General features: G+C 42.3%; 1 protein-coding gene across 2 annotated transcripts in view; it reads left to right on the top strand.

Moving 5' to 3' along the window:
- Positions 1-15,077, top strand: part of ABCC3 (ATP binding cassette subfamily C member 3) — a 47,997-nt gene that overhangs the window by 31,991 nt on the left and 929 nt on the right. Inside the window, exons 16-30 of one of the 2 annotated variants that reach the window (XM_015646010.3) lie at positions 784-910; positions 1,215-1,391; positions 3,289-3,456; positions 4,205-4,388; positions 5,287-5,392; positions 6,081-6,234; positions 7,636-7,843; positions 8,629-8,939; positions 9,680-9,879; positions 9,968-10,094; positions 11,028-11,129; positions 12,063-12,209; positions 13,123-13,281; positions 13,649-13,815; positions 14,766-14,960. In XM_015646010.3, coding sequence (XP_015501496.1) covers positions 784-910; positions 1,215-1,391; positions 3,289-3,456; positions 4,205-4,388; positions 5,287-5,392; positions 6,081-6,234; positions 7,636-7,843; positions 8,629-8,939; positions 9,680-9,879; positions 9,968-10,094; positions 11,028-11,129; positions 12,063-12,209; positions 13,123-13,281; positions 13,649-13,815; positions 14,766-14,960 — 2,532 coding nt within the window. Of the gene's footprint in view, positions 1-767; positions 911-1,214; positions 1,392-3,288; positions 3,457-4,204; positions 4,389-5,286; positions 5,393-6,080; positions 6,235-7,635; positions 7,844-8,628; positions 8,940-9,679; positions 9,880-9,967; positions 10,095-11,027; positions 11,130-12,062; positions 12,210-13,122; positions 13,282-13,648; positions 13,816-14,765; positions 14,961-15,077 lie in introns of those variants that run through there. The other variant, XM_033518710.1, reaches the window with a different exon arrangement.

Below are 15,077 nucleotides of genomic sequence, written 5' to 3'. Positions count from 1 at the left end.
TGTGGGGATGAATGTTTTGCACATTGGCCTGTTTGAATGAACAGAAACAAAATTTGCCTGGCAGCAAATTATATATATGTATGTATATATATACATATGTATGTGTGTATATATATATTTATACCCCTTCTGTTACGCATCAGGATCTATGTAAACAGAAGTCTGGCTTGATTTCATTAGTGAAAAGCATTTTGGCAGCAAAGAGACTGTGTCCATCAGTCATTTTTGTATCAGTTTACCTTCAGGACCTAAAGTACCTTTAAGAGCACAGTGAGGAAAATGGTGAAGGATTTTAATTGGGGAAATCCTGTTTTCCTTGTGTCATTGTGAACCCTATTTACCAGCACAGGAAATACAGGTCTGAAGTGGTTTGAACACTTTTAGATGAGATGTATTCACTCATTACTTTCATACAATTGCTTTTGGTTTTCAAATCAAACCCCAAAATACTTCTGGAAGATATTCTGCTTTCAAAATGCTTATTAACCCAGTTTGACTTGTTGATGGATTGTTGCAACACAGCAAAGAGTCTTAGAAGGCTTGTTAACAATCTTACTGCTTTAGCTAACAGCAAGATAAATTATACTGGGTTTTCATTTTCTCCTTAAGTTCTGGTTACAGTTTTCTTGATTGTATTCAAGAAAGGGAGGCGAAAACCAGTGACCAAGCTTTGCTTATTATATCCAGTCAGTTTGTGACTGTGTATTTCAGCCCCGGTTTAAAGACCCCTGATGTCTTTAGTAAACTAATGTTTAATTAATTTCCAGCCTATTTCCTCCACAGTATAAATATGTTGGTCCCCAGTGGTTCTTTGGTTGCCATTGTTGGCCATGTTGGCTGTGGAAAGTCTTCTCTGGTGTCTGCTCTCCTGGGTGAGATGGAAAAGCTGGAAGGAGAAGTGGCTGTGAAGGTTGGTGTTTTTTATGAAACCATTTAATGATGGTAGGGAAATGTGCTGCTTCTGCCTGCCCTTGCTTAGAATGCACCTCAGGATTCAGAGGGAATTCTTGTGCTTCTCTGGCAGCCTGTCTGCACATTTGAGTTTTGCCCACTTTTATATGAAATTACTTTCCTGATTTGATCAAAGATAGGTGAGCAGTTAGCATCCATATAATGTGAATGTATAGGAACCAGGAGCCATACATGCACTGAAGATCTCAGAGCATGAATTCCTGCTTGTTACCAGAGGTTTTCTCTCTCTCTCCTTTTTCTAGGGTTCTGTTGCTTATGTGCCTCAACAGGCCTGGATCCAGAATGCCACGCTGAAAGATAACATTTTGTTTGGCCAAGCTCCTAATGAGGAAAAATACCAAAATACCCTGGAGGCCTGTGCTTTAAAAACTGACCTGGAAGTGCTGCCAGGAGGAGATCAAACTGAGATAGGAGAAAAGGTAATTATTTTAGGTAGATTTGTTTATTTTCTGGTCAGATCTACCTGGTAACTCCTGCTCTAGCTAAAGAGAGAATGTTGTAAAGTCAGCACTTGATCTCATTTGATCTTCACAATGGTATTGTGGTGGCATTCCTGCTACAGTCAACACCAAAATATGCAGGGCTGTTCTCTGGAAAGCACTTAACTTAAACTTTTTCTTAACTTTAGGCTTATGTGTATTTTGATCCAGCCCTGGAAGATCAGAGTATCCTCTATTTGTCATGAATCATAAAGGTGCATCTGTCCAGAATCACTGAAAGCCTTCCTTTTCCTATAGGGATAAAAAGGATATGGTTGTGCTTCAAGTAAAAAATATATATATATATATATATATGATCATCCCTTAACACATTTTAATGAGAAACATTTACATAGGTGTTTAGATATTCTTTCATAGGCCACTAAGCTTGAACTAGATTTCATGAAATGGCATGGAGATGTGGGTTTGTGTATAAAATGAAAGATGTGGAAGATGCTCCAGGTGCCATAGTCCTGCTTTGAAATTTGCAATTTACATCCTGGTTAACAGTTTTGCTTTTTATAGTTTTGTGTTTTAACAGCTCCCTTTAGGAGCTTTGTCATGATTTTAAAGCATTAGCAAAAAAATTACTAGAAAACTTACTCATTTCTTGTTGTGAGATATGGATTGGGAGAAGGGCAAAACAGGTTTAAAATTTAAAAGGAATAAAGAAAGTTCACTAACAAAACTACAAGAATAAGAAACTAGAATAAAATTTTCAGAAACCTTTTTTCCCTACCACTTAACCATTCTCTTGTTTAATTGACAGCATAGAGACAAAACTTGGTGGTTAAAACAGTCTTAACTTTGCTATAGTTTTTTCATCAGTTTTTGTAGAGAAAAAGTAGTTTTCTTTTGACAATCTAGGGAGAGTTTTTCACAAGAAAACTATTTTTCCATGGCTTTCTATTTCTCTGATGCCAGCTGCCCAGAAAACTCTGTTAACAGTCTTTTTTTTTCCATTTCACACCACTCTGAGGTGTGTTGGTGGGCAATGATTCAAGGGGTGTCATTTTAAGGATGTTATTCAAAGTTATTCAAAGGCAAAAGTTCTCTTCATCTGTCTCTGTGATCTTTTCTGGAAACAGAAATTTTCTCTTTTTCTCTTAAGGGCTACAAATTTTCAACAACTTTTACTTCTCTTTTTCTGTTCCAGCATTTCATAGGATTACAATCACTATTTGTTCAGCTCTATCAATGAATTACCTTTGCTTAGATCCACACTTTGAAATACTCTATTTTCTCAAAATACTCTTTCATGAATTAAAGGAGTTTTTTCAGGACATTATTGTTTATCTTCATTGTTTTAACAAAAGAATATTTCAGCTTATCAGTGCATCTTCTTATTCTCTTCTCATCTGAGGCTTAATTCCTTTCTTCACTGGCTTTGATAGTTTATGTTGTCTCTTTACATATTGATCATTTTCTCTTTCCCAGGCTTAGGTTTTAAAGAGTGGTGTTCACAAGTTGATCTTACTTTTTAATAGTCAAAACTGCTGTCAATTCTTAGAAATGGCCAGTTATTGGCTAGGAGAAAAAACTCTTATCAGCTTCCAGCAACTTTAATTTTTTTTAGATGTTTCTTACATTTTTTTTAAGTGCTAATCTATCACAAGCTTATTAAAATATATATTTACCCCATCTCCAGTTTGCTGGGTGAGTGGAAGGTTTGGCAGTGAACAGGCAGCTCCAGAGGCATTCTGTGCCTGTGTCTGGGTGGGTTATTCTCTTCAGCATCTCATGTTTCAATTCAGCACCCAGGTGCCAGGCTGGGTGGCAGCTATGACAAGTCAGAGCTTTTGTGTGACACCTTTTGTTGTCTCCTGTCTCTCTCCAGGGCATCAACCTGTCCGGGGGGCAGCGGCAGCGTGTGAGCCTGGCCCGTGCTGTGTACAGCAGCTCCGATATTTTCCTGCTGGATGATCCCCTGTCTGCCGTGGACTCACACGTGGCCAAGCACATCTTTGACAAAGTCATTGGCCCAGATGGGGTCCTGAAGGGAAAAGTAAGCTGGGGTTTAGATCCTCTTAAAAACTCACACAAAATCAGAAACTTGGAAGCTCTTTCACCACCCAGGCCTGAGTCCCAGCTCTCTCCTGAATTTCTGTGTGCAGCTGGCAATGTGGGTACCTTTCCTCACAGTCCAGGCTGCAGTGAAATGCTGCTCACATGTGCCCAGGAGCATTTTAATGAGAAATTAAAATGTGCTCTGGTCAGAATGTGCAGAGACAGAAACCTGCCCTGTGTTTTAAAATCCCTCCTCTATGAGATCTCCAAAAAACAAGGCATGTGCTGGAACATGTACAGGCTGGTGGTGTTAATTGCTGTTTCTCAGAGGCACTGCAGCCAGGAAGCAGCACCAAATACAGATGTTAGAGGACTTTGGCAACAACAACCCAAACTGCAGTGGCTTTGCTGCACCTTCCACTCCTTCTTCCATTTTCTCAGATCATCTCAGAGCTCAAAAGGGAAAGGCTGCAAAGAAACTCAGCATAAGGGAAGGAGGGAATGATAATTCAGTGTGTTTACTTTCCTCTCTGTTTTTGTCAGCAGTAGGAGCAAAGCAAGTTCATGAACATCATTCCAAGCTGATTTGCCTAATGTGGACAGTGTTATTTCACTGGACATTTCACCTTGACACAATAATTCATTCCCTGTCCCAAAAATGTGGTAGTATTTGGTTTGCTGAGTACTGTCAGTCCCCACAGTGCAAATGAGGGATGTGTGATTTTTTTTTCCTTTTCCCTATCCAGACCCGAATCCTGGTGACCCACGGCATTAGCTTCCTACCTCAGGTAGACCACATAATTGTCCTGGTAGATGGCAAAATCTCTGAAATGGGATCTTACCAAGAGCTTCTGAAACAAAATAAGGCCTTTGCAGAATTCCTCCGGAATTATGCACTGGATGAAGACATTGAAGAGGATGAATCAATAAGTACAGTATTGTTTTTTTCTATCAAAAGGATTATAGATATCTTCTCTGTAAAGTATCCCCCTGGTTCTTTGTGGCATTTCTCTTTCTGTACTACCGTGAAAATTATTGTCTGTGGCCAGGTCTGCATTACTGAGAAATCTTTTTACAAATTTATTTCAAAATTTCATGTGGTTTGTCCTAGAAGAAAGCAATTCTTGTCTTAGAAATTATTTTAAACTTGGGAATCTTTTACAATTAGAAGGGTCAAGCTCAACAGGAAGACACAGTAGCCAAGAACAAACTGGGCTTGCTTTCAAAGGGGCTACCCAGAGTCTGGTGTGTTTTCCCTTTATATGTGGTTGGGGCACTTTTCATGTAGCAAAGTTCAAGTGACATTTTAATCTTGGGTTTGCTTTTCAGCTTGGTTTGATTCTGACAAAATGATGCAAGATAAAAGCATTCTGGTGGATGTTTCCCATGTGTGATGGTGTTCCCACACTTTTAATACAGCACTGGTGCTCTCCAGCCAGGCGGAGGAACATGCACGGCACCTTCCAGCCACAGCAGAGCCTTGCAGGACTCCTGGTGTGACTCCCCCAGCTGAGGATCACACTTAGAACATGCCCTAAAAGTGAATTTAGCTAGAACCAACTCTAACACTATTGCCTAGCATTCTGATGGGTTAAAGGGATGTGATAGAAATGCATTTGGCAGCCAATCTGCCTCACAAGGTCTTTGCAATTTCCTTAGGAGAGGTGATGCACAGAAGGGATATAAGCAAAGCTGGCAGGGAGCTTAGGCACTATGATTTTCTTGTGAGGGTTTTGTTTTTCATGGCTCTTCCTTTGTATAACCACCATTCTCTCTGCTCTCTGTGCTTTTCTGTGACAAAAAATCGAGGTGTGATCTTTTCTTGCAGTGCTGGAGGAGGAAGAAGTGCTGCTGGCTGAAGACACTCTGAGCATCCACACAGACCTGGCCAATAATGAGCCTGTCACAAATGAGATCCACAAACAGTTTCTTAGGTAAACACAAGGTCCTTGTGTTTCTAGTCTGTGTCTGGGGTAAAAAGCATCTTTCAGATGTCAATCACATGCTGCTTCTCCATCTGGGCTTCAGTTTCCTCAATTTCCTCTCATAAATTAATTGGTTTAGTATCCTTTTAAAAATAAATGTGAAGACACAGAGGAGATCAAACATCTATTCCTTCAGTCTTCTTTTCAGTGTGGACTGAACTAATTTCTAAAAGCAGATCTTTGTTTCTCAGGTATCACCAGTGTGTGTATTTACCCACACACAACAGTGAACTGCTGGCAGATGTGTGATAAATCAACCCCTTGCATTGCACCTTTCCACAGGGAGCCTTGGAAATCTTTGAAGGTTTTTATACTCATATCCATAGGTGCTTTCCAGCTACTGCTGATACAAAAACAGAGAAGCTCAGCTTTTAGTTTGAAATCTCTGCCTTGCCATGAAGCCTCTAAATGCCTTTTCCAAAGAACTTAGGCTCTTCCACAGCCTTTCTTAGACCCTGTATTTCTGGCATTCCTGAACATGCAGAGAGGTGGTAAAAGCACCCAGAGCTGTGAGTGAGGCTGGCATGGCAACTTAGAGGAAGAACTGGGCATAAATCCAACTCGCTACATCCCAGTCTTGCCTTGTCATTGCCACAATATGCCCTTTTTCTCCTAATGACTCTTTTGTTTTAATTAGGCAACTTAGTGTAGTGTCTTCTGAGGGAGGAGAATGTCCCAACAAAATGTCAACGAAGCGAAGAGTCTGTGAGAAGAAGCCAGCAGAGCCTTTTCTTCCAAGAAAAAATGCTAACGAGAAACTTATTCAGGCTGAAACCATTGAAACAGGCACGGTATGATTTGATTCCCCCTCCCCTTTTCTACTTTTTTTTTCTTTTTCTGTTTAAAGAAACAAATCCCTTTTAATTTAACATTTGATCCAGATCTGTTAAATGTGTTGAATAAATCACAACTGCAGGCTTTAGGCATTAATCTGGTGGCCATTGATCATTCAGATAAGGGATTTTGGCAGAGATTTTGACACCTAGCTAGCCCTATATACTTAGTAGAGCAAAAAAAAAAGGGAAAAAAAAATCTCTTCCAGCTTCCTCCACAGTCACTTGATACTGCAGAGCCCTGCACTCCATCAGCCCTGCCTTTGCCTCACAGAGCTTTCAGCACTGTTGCTTTTTAAACTGTTTGGCTGCTGCTGAGTCCAGCTGCAGCACTGGGTTACACAAACCAGCTGCCTCTGGGTGCCAGTGCTGCTGTTCTGCCTAAATACTTACCAGCCCAACTACAGAGCACTTGGTGCTTGTAGGTACAAAGGGGCTGTATTCCTCCTGAGTAGGGCCAGGGAGAGAAATGGGAACAAGAACAAAGAGAAGATGGGAACACAAAAGTAAAATAAAGGAACAGAAAGGAGCAGCAGATGGAAGAGGAAGAGGAGCCCCTTCCCTCCACTTCAGAAGGCTCAGTGTGTCCTGTTTAGTCTGATGTACATGGTCCATGGCACAGACCAGCTTTTTCTGTGGATTGCTTTAGTCTTCAAAGTCCCTAATCAACAACACTTGTTCTTTTAATTATTCCTTCTTACGATTTTTTCTAAGGACTGAGTTTTGTCCTGAATCTTTGTCTCTTTTTACTTCTCTGCCTTTTTGCACTACCTTAGAGACAGCACCTTTATTTATTGCCATAAACATCAACTGTTTATGTTCTTGTTGGGGTGCATTAGCATTTGGTAACTTTGGTATTTTAAGTAGCAGTGAAGACACAGAGTGAAGGCATGTTCAACACTTTTCCTTAAATAGGCCATTTAAAGTCATCTTGAGTACAATATTCCTGCCAAATTCCTTCTTCTGCCTGAAAATCTTGGCTCCTATTCTTATTACCCATCCTTTGCTGCTATTTGATCTGGCTTCTTTCTTTCCTTTTTTTTCTCCCCTCACTGGCATAGTCTTAAAAACTAAAACCGCACAAAAGTAATGAAATACAGATCCTCAACAGGGAGAAGAGTATTTCAGAGAGGTTTCTGAGTTGTTCTGAAAGCCATTACCCTGACAGGGAGCTCAGGCAGATGAACCTTTCTCTGTGATCTTTAGGAGTTGAGGCAGTTTTGAGTTAGGCTTGTGTCAGAGAGTGTGTTAAAGTTTTGCCAGTAGTTCCTCCCACAAAGAATTTTCCTGTCTCGCAGTTCTCTCTGAACTCCTTCTTGTGTGAGTTGTGCAAACCAGCTTTGGTGTGTGATGTTGCAGGTAAAGCTAATGGTGTTCTGGCAGTACATGAAGGCTGTCAGCCCTGTCATTTCTCTGGTGATCTGTTTCCTGTATTGCTGTCAAAATGCTGCTGCCATCGGGGCCAACGTGTGGCTCAGTGACTGGACCAACGAGCCAGTAGTAAATGGGACTCAGCACAACAAAGCCATGAGAATCGGGGTCTACGCTGCCCTGGGCCTCTTGCAAGGTGAGGACAGGTAAAATCATCATGGCCCATGTTTAGGAATGAGGTATTAGGTCAGAAAGCTGTGGCACCAGTTGCTAGTGGTCCAAAAGGATGGTAGGTTTAGATTACATGTTAGGAAGCAATTATTTACTGTGCTGGAGGTGAGTCCCTGGCACAGGCTGCCCAGAGAAGCTGTGGCTGCCTCATCCCTGGAACTGACCAAGGCCAGCTTGGATGGAGCTCTGAGCAACCTGGGATAGTGGTGGTGGGGTTTGAACTGGGTGATCTTAAAAGCCCCTTCCAACCCAAACCATTCTGTGATTCTATAAAAATTGCCCCCAGCTCCTATCCTGAACAAGGGAACTCATGTAACTTGGGGCAACACAGTCTGAGCTCAGCCCAACACTTTTAATTTTGGTGTGAAGCCCTTGGCATGGTGGGGGGAGGGTGTTAACAGGTGATGTGGAAGCTTGAGAGAGGCAAGTTGGAAAGAAAACATGAAAACTTCAGTGCAGAAGGGGATGAAGGGTTGGGGTGAAGTTGTAGCATTAGGACTTCATGGAGGCTTGTGGAAAAGAGCAGAAAGATGGTTGTGTGTCTGCTTTCCAAGGACAGGATAGTGAATCCTGTGGGCGTTCCTGTGCCTTAGGCAGCAGTGGATGCAATGCTGATGTGCACAGGAAGAGAGGGTGGGCAGGGAATAAAGTGAAGCAAAACAAGCTTGGAGCACAACAAGAACTGCCAAGGGTCAGGGAGCTGTGAATCGTGGACATCAGAGGATAACACATCTGCTCCTCACCTGCCAGGGCTCATAGTGCTGATCTGCTCCTTCACCCTGGCCATGGGGGGCATCAACGCTGCCCGGACCCTGCACGCTGCGCTGCTGGAGAACAAATTCCACACCCCACAGTCCTTCTACGACACCACCCCGACCGGGCGCATCATCAACCGCTTCTCCAAGGACATCCACATCATCGATGAAGTCATCCCTCCCACCATCCTCATGTTCCTGGGGACCTTCTTCACCTCCTTGTCCACCATGATCGTCATCATAGCGAGCACCCCGCTCTTTGCCGTGGTCATAGTCCCACTGGCAATTCTCTACTTATTTGTTCAGGTAACTGGGAAAATGTGTGATGACTACTGCAATTATTCCATTCCTTTTCTTTGTAGGAAAAACAACATTGATTTGGGGGGAAAATGGAAATCCCTGAAGTAGCTATATTTTTATATAAACAAAACATTATTTATTTTTCTCAGAAAAAAGAAATGTCCTGCAAGATGTGGCTGTGAAATAAATAAACTTTTTTAGCTTCTAAGTAATAAAAAGTAAGCCTACTGCTAGAGCCAGCACTGCAGTGCATGTCAATATGTTAAAGTGTTGGTATATTATACTTATCAGTATATTTGACATACTAATAAGTTTTCAAGGTAGTGAGGAATAAAATGTTGAAAATAGAAAGCATCAGTTTTACTGATTTCTGAGCAATATTCAAGCTTATTTTACAGACTGTAAATAGATACCTGATAATAGAGGTGCAAATGCACAGTTTGTTTTCTTGGAAAATGAGGCTCCTACAAATGGATTCATTCTGCTAGATTATATTAACTAAATGTGAAGGGGCATAGATAAATTCAACTTTCAGTCTGTAGAAATTGCAGTTACCCAATACTCTTTTGTGGAATGATGTAAGGGTAACTTTCTTGATATTCTTCTTAATTACAGACAATATTTCAGAGGGTTGAAGTGCATTAGTAGCAATCTCCTTTAAATCCTTAACCTCAGAAATTCTTCACTGTTAATTTAAAAAGTGAAAGTATTTCACAAACTTTACAATTTCCTGTGAAAAATGGCAGCGATTCTACGTCACAACCTCCCGCCAGCTGAAGCGCCTGGAGTCTGTGAGCAGATCCCCCATCTACTCCCACTTCTCAGAGACTGTGTCTGGGGCCAGTGTCATCAGAGCCTACAAGAGAGTGAAAGCCTTCGTGGACATCAGTGATCTGAAGGTAGATGAAAACCAGAAGAGTTATTATCCTAGCATAGTGTCAAACAGGTAAAACATCATTTCTTGTTTCCACTAAATTAACCCTGCTTGCAGAATTGGTCCCAGGCAACCTTTTCCCACTCTGCACTCTTCCCAGGTGGCTGGGCATCCGAGTTGAGTTTGTGGGGAGCTGCGTTGTCCTTTTTGCTGCCCTTTTTGCTGTGATTGGTAGGAACAGCCTGAATGCTGGCCTGGTGGGACTGTCAGTGTCCTACGCCTTGCAGGTACGTATTACAGCTTTATTGGGAGGTTTACATTTTTATAGATGATGTGGATATATTAGCAATAATCTAAGTGCTTGCTAAAGCTTGAGTTAATAAGGAAGTAATTAAAATGAGTAGTGGGATGTTTGGAAAACAGATTCACACCGAGTGCTGAAATAAACAGCAAGCTCTCATGAAGGAGGATCTCAGGGCACTTCAGGAGCATCAAGGCTGTGCTGCACCCCAGTCCCCTCAGGGGTGGCACAGGGGGGACCCAGGAGGTGTCAGAACATCAAGAACAGACCATTTGAGCAGCATGGGCTCAATGTGTTGTGCATCAATCCCGCGGTGCAGCACATCGGTGCTGATCAGGGAGATCAGTAGGATTTATAATTAGAGACAAGGTAAACTGTACTGACCCAGGCTGTGGAGAATTTAGATTTAATGGCCTCACTCTTGCCAGAAGCATTTTAGACAGCAGGAGTGTGCAGAGTTGCTGTTTGCAGTTTTCCAGTGAAACACATGATTTGGGAAATGACTTCCATCCAACTTTTTTTGAGAGGGCCAAGTGTTAAACCAGCAAGAAGCATCCTCATATGCTTGTTCATGTAAGCACTTGATAATCTGTATATTTCTTGTCCCAGTAACTGTGTTAACTTCAATGCAAAGGTAATTATCTCATTTGTAACATTAATGTGAATCCATGTCTTAACAGCAGTGTCTGTTGTTGTTGGGGTTTTTTGGGGTTAGGTTTTTCTGTGGCTTTTTTGGAGGGGTTTTGGTGTTTTGTTCTTGTTGGGTTTTGGTGTGTTTTGGGGGAGTTGTTGGTTTGGGGGGGTTTGTTTTGGTTTTGTTGGGGGGTTGTTTGTTTTGAAATTTTGTTTTGTTTTGTGTGGTTTTTTTATTATGTGTTGTTCTTCTGGGGGTGATTTTTTTTTCTTTGTCTTTCCCAAGGTGACCTTGTCTCTGAATTGGATGGTCCAAATGACTTCTGAACTTGAAACCAATATTGTGGCTGTGGAAAGAATAAAAGAGTATTCAGAAACTGAAACAGAGGTCAGCTACCACAAATCCAGCATGCTTTGCAACAAGCTGAAAATTTTAATGCACACATTTGCATGGTCTTTGTTGAGGCTCTTGAGAGATGGTTTCTGCTCTGAGAGTTATCATTTAACCTGAACAAATGTCATGCTCTGAACTGTAATTTATGCTATCACAGCTCCAAATTACTATTGCTGTCATGCAGCCTGTGCTTAGCATCTCATTTTCTGCTGCTGTGCGTGGCTGTAGCCACAGGAGATGAGTTTCACATCAGAATATTTGCCCCTTTGTGTTTGAAGTGTTTGATGCAGTCTCACCTGCGTGGCTGGTGCCATGGTCCTGCTCATGAGCAGAGCTGCAGCACAATTATCAGGCCTTACACATGTTTTCAATAGTACTTCTATTTAATCAGCTTAATTAGTCCTTACCTCCCATGAGAGAACATCACTGTACAGCTAATCCAGGAAATCATCATCCCATCATCTGCCTTTGCTGCCAAAAACTTCTGAAGGTGGCAGATGGAGCTGTGCCAGGAAAGCTGCTCTCTGGACACACTGGTTTGTTAGTCCTGGGTACATAATAAGAATTAGGAAATGGAAGAGAGCTGCAGTAAACGTTCTGGAGAACAAATATTTGACCTGGAAGGAAAAAGGTAGCTAGACAAGATGTGTGATATGTGCTACAAACCAGAACTTAAGCTGGCAGTGTTCTGTTAAAGCTGATGGAAAAATATTCATATCCATTGAGGATTCATCCCCCTGTGCTCTGAGTTTTTTCCTGTTAATTTCACAACAAAGACAGATGGCTGTATACTTAGGACCCCATGTCTTTTCCCCATTATTATAAATTTATTTGATCATGGAGATTTTATTTATCAGATAAAATGCTTTTATCTGGGCTTGAATTATTTTTTCTCAAACCTATGTGAGGCATTTCTGTTCTCCTCAGGCTCCCTGGATCATTGAGGGCAAGAGACCCCCAGAAGACTGGCCATCCAAGGGAGAGCTGGAGTTTGTGAATTATTCAGTGAGGTACAGGAAGGGCCTGGATCTGGTGCTGAAGGGTCTAAACCTCCAAGTGCACGGTGGGGAGAAGGTGAGTTACCAGCTGAATGTCTGCTAGAACTTTGCTCTGGGCTTCCAGTGACAGCTGTGGAGTAGAGGGGCACTGATGCCAGTGCAGGAGGCAGTGATGACACCTGTGCTGTCCATGTGCCAGCATCATCCTGGCTGGAAAACAGCAGAGTGAATTGAATGGGACTTTCTGGGCCTTCCAGTTCATTTGGCAACAGGCTTCTGTACACCACACAGGAGGCACCAGCACAAGTGACAGAAATTCAGTGACAAGAACGCTTTTCTGAAGCAGTGCAGATGGGAGAAGGAATTCCAGCTTTTTCTGCTCTTTGACTTCCCCTGTGAAAGTTTTGGCATGGAAGGAAATTACATTCTTTGCTTCCTTAATCAGGAAATTGTCTTCATCCTGGGAGATTCCTTTCTTCATACTTCGATGGGAAGTTCTGAAGTTTGCCTGCTGGAGACAGAAAAATTAGCATGGGAAAGTCCTTTCCTGAACAGGGTGTTGCTAAAAAATAGAATTGCTCTTATTCTAAGCAGACAGGATGACAGCATCCTTCTGACTTGGTGATACACATACTTAACCATGAAGTAGAAATTGCCCTTAGAGAGCCTTTATTTCTTGTCCTTGAGTGACTCAGCCTACCATGGGTGTCCAAATCACCCAAAGTTACGTAGGATGGCTCTAGGCCTGTGTTATTCATTATGTTCATGATGTGATATTTATATGGAATATCATTTCAATTACAGGAATGGCAATAAGTACATTACAGTGTACCCAGGGTTTCTAGTGAAGGATGGGACATTCTTTCTTGGACTGAGATCTTCAGTCAAACTTCTTAGAGGAATCTTGGAGGGTTTTTTGGGAGTTTTTTGTTGGGCGTTGTTTTCTTCTTACCTACGTGCTTTGTTGTTAAACCTGCCATTTGTTGCAGATTGGAATTGTTGGCAGAACTGGAGCAGGGAAGTCCTCCATGACACTCTGCCTCTTTAGGATCCTGGAAGCTGTAAAAGGGGAAATTAAAATTGATGGCGTGAAAATTTCAGAAATTGGTCTCCATGACCTTCGGTCAAGGCTAACAATTATTCCTCAGGTACTGTTTTCATGTGTCACAATGAAGGAATATTTTCTAGCAGCTTAACAAACCATAAATAATGGTTTATCCGAGGAGGAAAATGTTTTGAAACACTCAAAAAATTGTTTCAGAAAAACAAACTATTTATACTTTAACTGGTCCCATCCTGCCACCTTATAAGCTGGGTGATAAAATGGGATTTAGGATAAACCATCTTTAGAGCTGAAAGTTGAGTTTGAACTGTATAATGTAATGTATTTTCAGAGAGGATGGGATTGGGAGGCGGCCTACTGTGATACAATGGACATGTCAAAGCAGCAGCTCATAGTATCTGAGCTTAAAACAGCTAAAGCACCTGTCTAATGAAAATTTGTTTTATATCCAGGATCCTGTTCTATTTTCTGGAACACTAAGGATGAACCTGGATCCATTTAATAAGTATTCAGATGAGGAAATATGGAAAGCACTTGAACTGTCTCATTTGAAGAGGTTTGTCAGCAGCCAGCCATCCATGCTGGACTATGAGTGTTCAGAGGGTGGAGAGAATCTCAGGTAAGGAATGCTTGGACTGGAGCATCCACTGAGCTGCCCTTCAGCTGTGACAGTGAGCACTGGCACTGGTCTGTCATATCCAAAATGATTCAGCCAACAGAATATTTCTGTTCCAAGAAAGTGACCAATGGTCAAACACTTGCCTTCTCTTCTGCCTCTGCCACAAATGATCTGATTCTTCTCCCAAACCCAAATCCCATCTTGTCAGAAAGAAGTTTCAGGATGACAGGGTATTAGAGACAGGAAGTCCTTCAAATACATTTTGGTAGGGAGGGAAATGCCATGATAGCATCACTGCTGTGCTGAGTAAGAGTCCTCTGCCTGACACTTTAGCAATGTTTATTTTCCCTTACTATTTGGATGGTCCATGAAGACTTGACTGGGGATGATAAAATGCCATGTTTTGATATGCTTCATTGGCTTCTGAGGCTGTGGTGTCACCAGATTGTCTGTGATGGATGTGTGGCTCCTTCCTCATCCTGCAGACACTCAGAGACTGAGTCTGGGCAATGTTTGTGGCAGAGGAGGAAGTTTGGGTTGCTCAGATAGATGTGTATATTTTATTTTTTATGGTAGAAAGGACTTGCAGCCTCATAACATTTTCCTTTCCTTTTTATTTTTTTTACCTAAGCTTGCATATGGTCAGTGTTATCAGAACTGTGAGTATTTCTGAATGCATGGGCAGAAATGTTGTCATTAGCTGCCCTGGCTTCTGTCACAGTGATGAAAGGCACATTTGGTGTCCCTGGCAGCACAGGGTCAGGCAGTAAGTGATCCTGTCACTGTTAGTGCTGGCACGCTGCAGTGTGTGTGAGCTATGGGGCTGACAGAACAGGCAGCCTGCAGAGTATGTCATGGTTTGATGTTTAACCCAGTGGGTGACCTGCTGAGCACAAGTGGCTGTGAGCAGTGGGGAGCTGGGGACAGTGAAAGGCTCTCTGTGCTTGCAGCGTTGGCCAGAGGCAGCTGGTGTGCCTGGCCAGAGCTCTCCTGCGCAAAACCAGGATCCTGATCCTGGATGAAGCCACGGCTGCCATCGACCTGGAGACAGATGACCTCATCCAGATGACCATTCGGACACAGTTTGTGGACTGCACTGTGCTGACCATCGCACACAGGCTGAACACCATCATGGATTACACCAGGTAAAAGCTCTGAGTAGTGCATGGCTGGCTCATGGGTTTGCTGGGCATGTGAAGCAGCACTTGGAGCGATCTGGACATGAACACTTGTTCTCTTGTCAGGCAGTATGTAAGCAATGG

This window comes from Parus major, chromosome 18 (genome assembly GCF_001522545.3).
Source record: "Parus major isolate Abel chromosome 18, Parus_major1.1, whole genome shotgun sequence".
Classification (NCBI taxonomy): Eukaryota; Metazoa; Chordata; class Aves; order Passeriformes; family Paridae; genus Parus; species Parus major.
The sequence above is the reverse complement of the archived record's forward strand: the minus strand, read 5'-3'. Positions and strand labels throughout refer to the sequence as shown.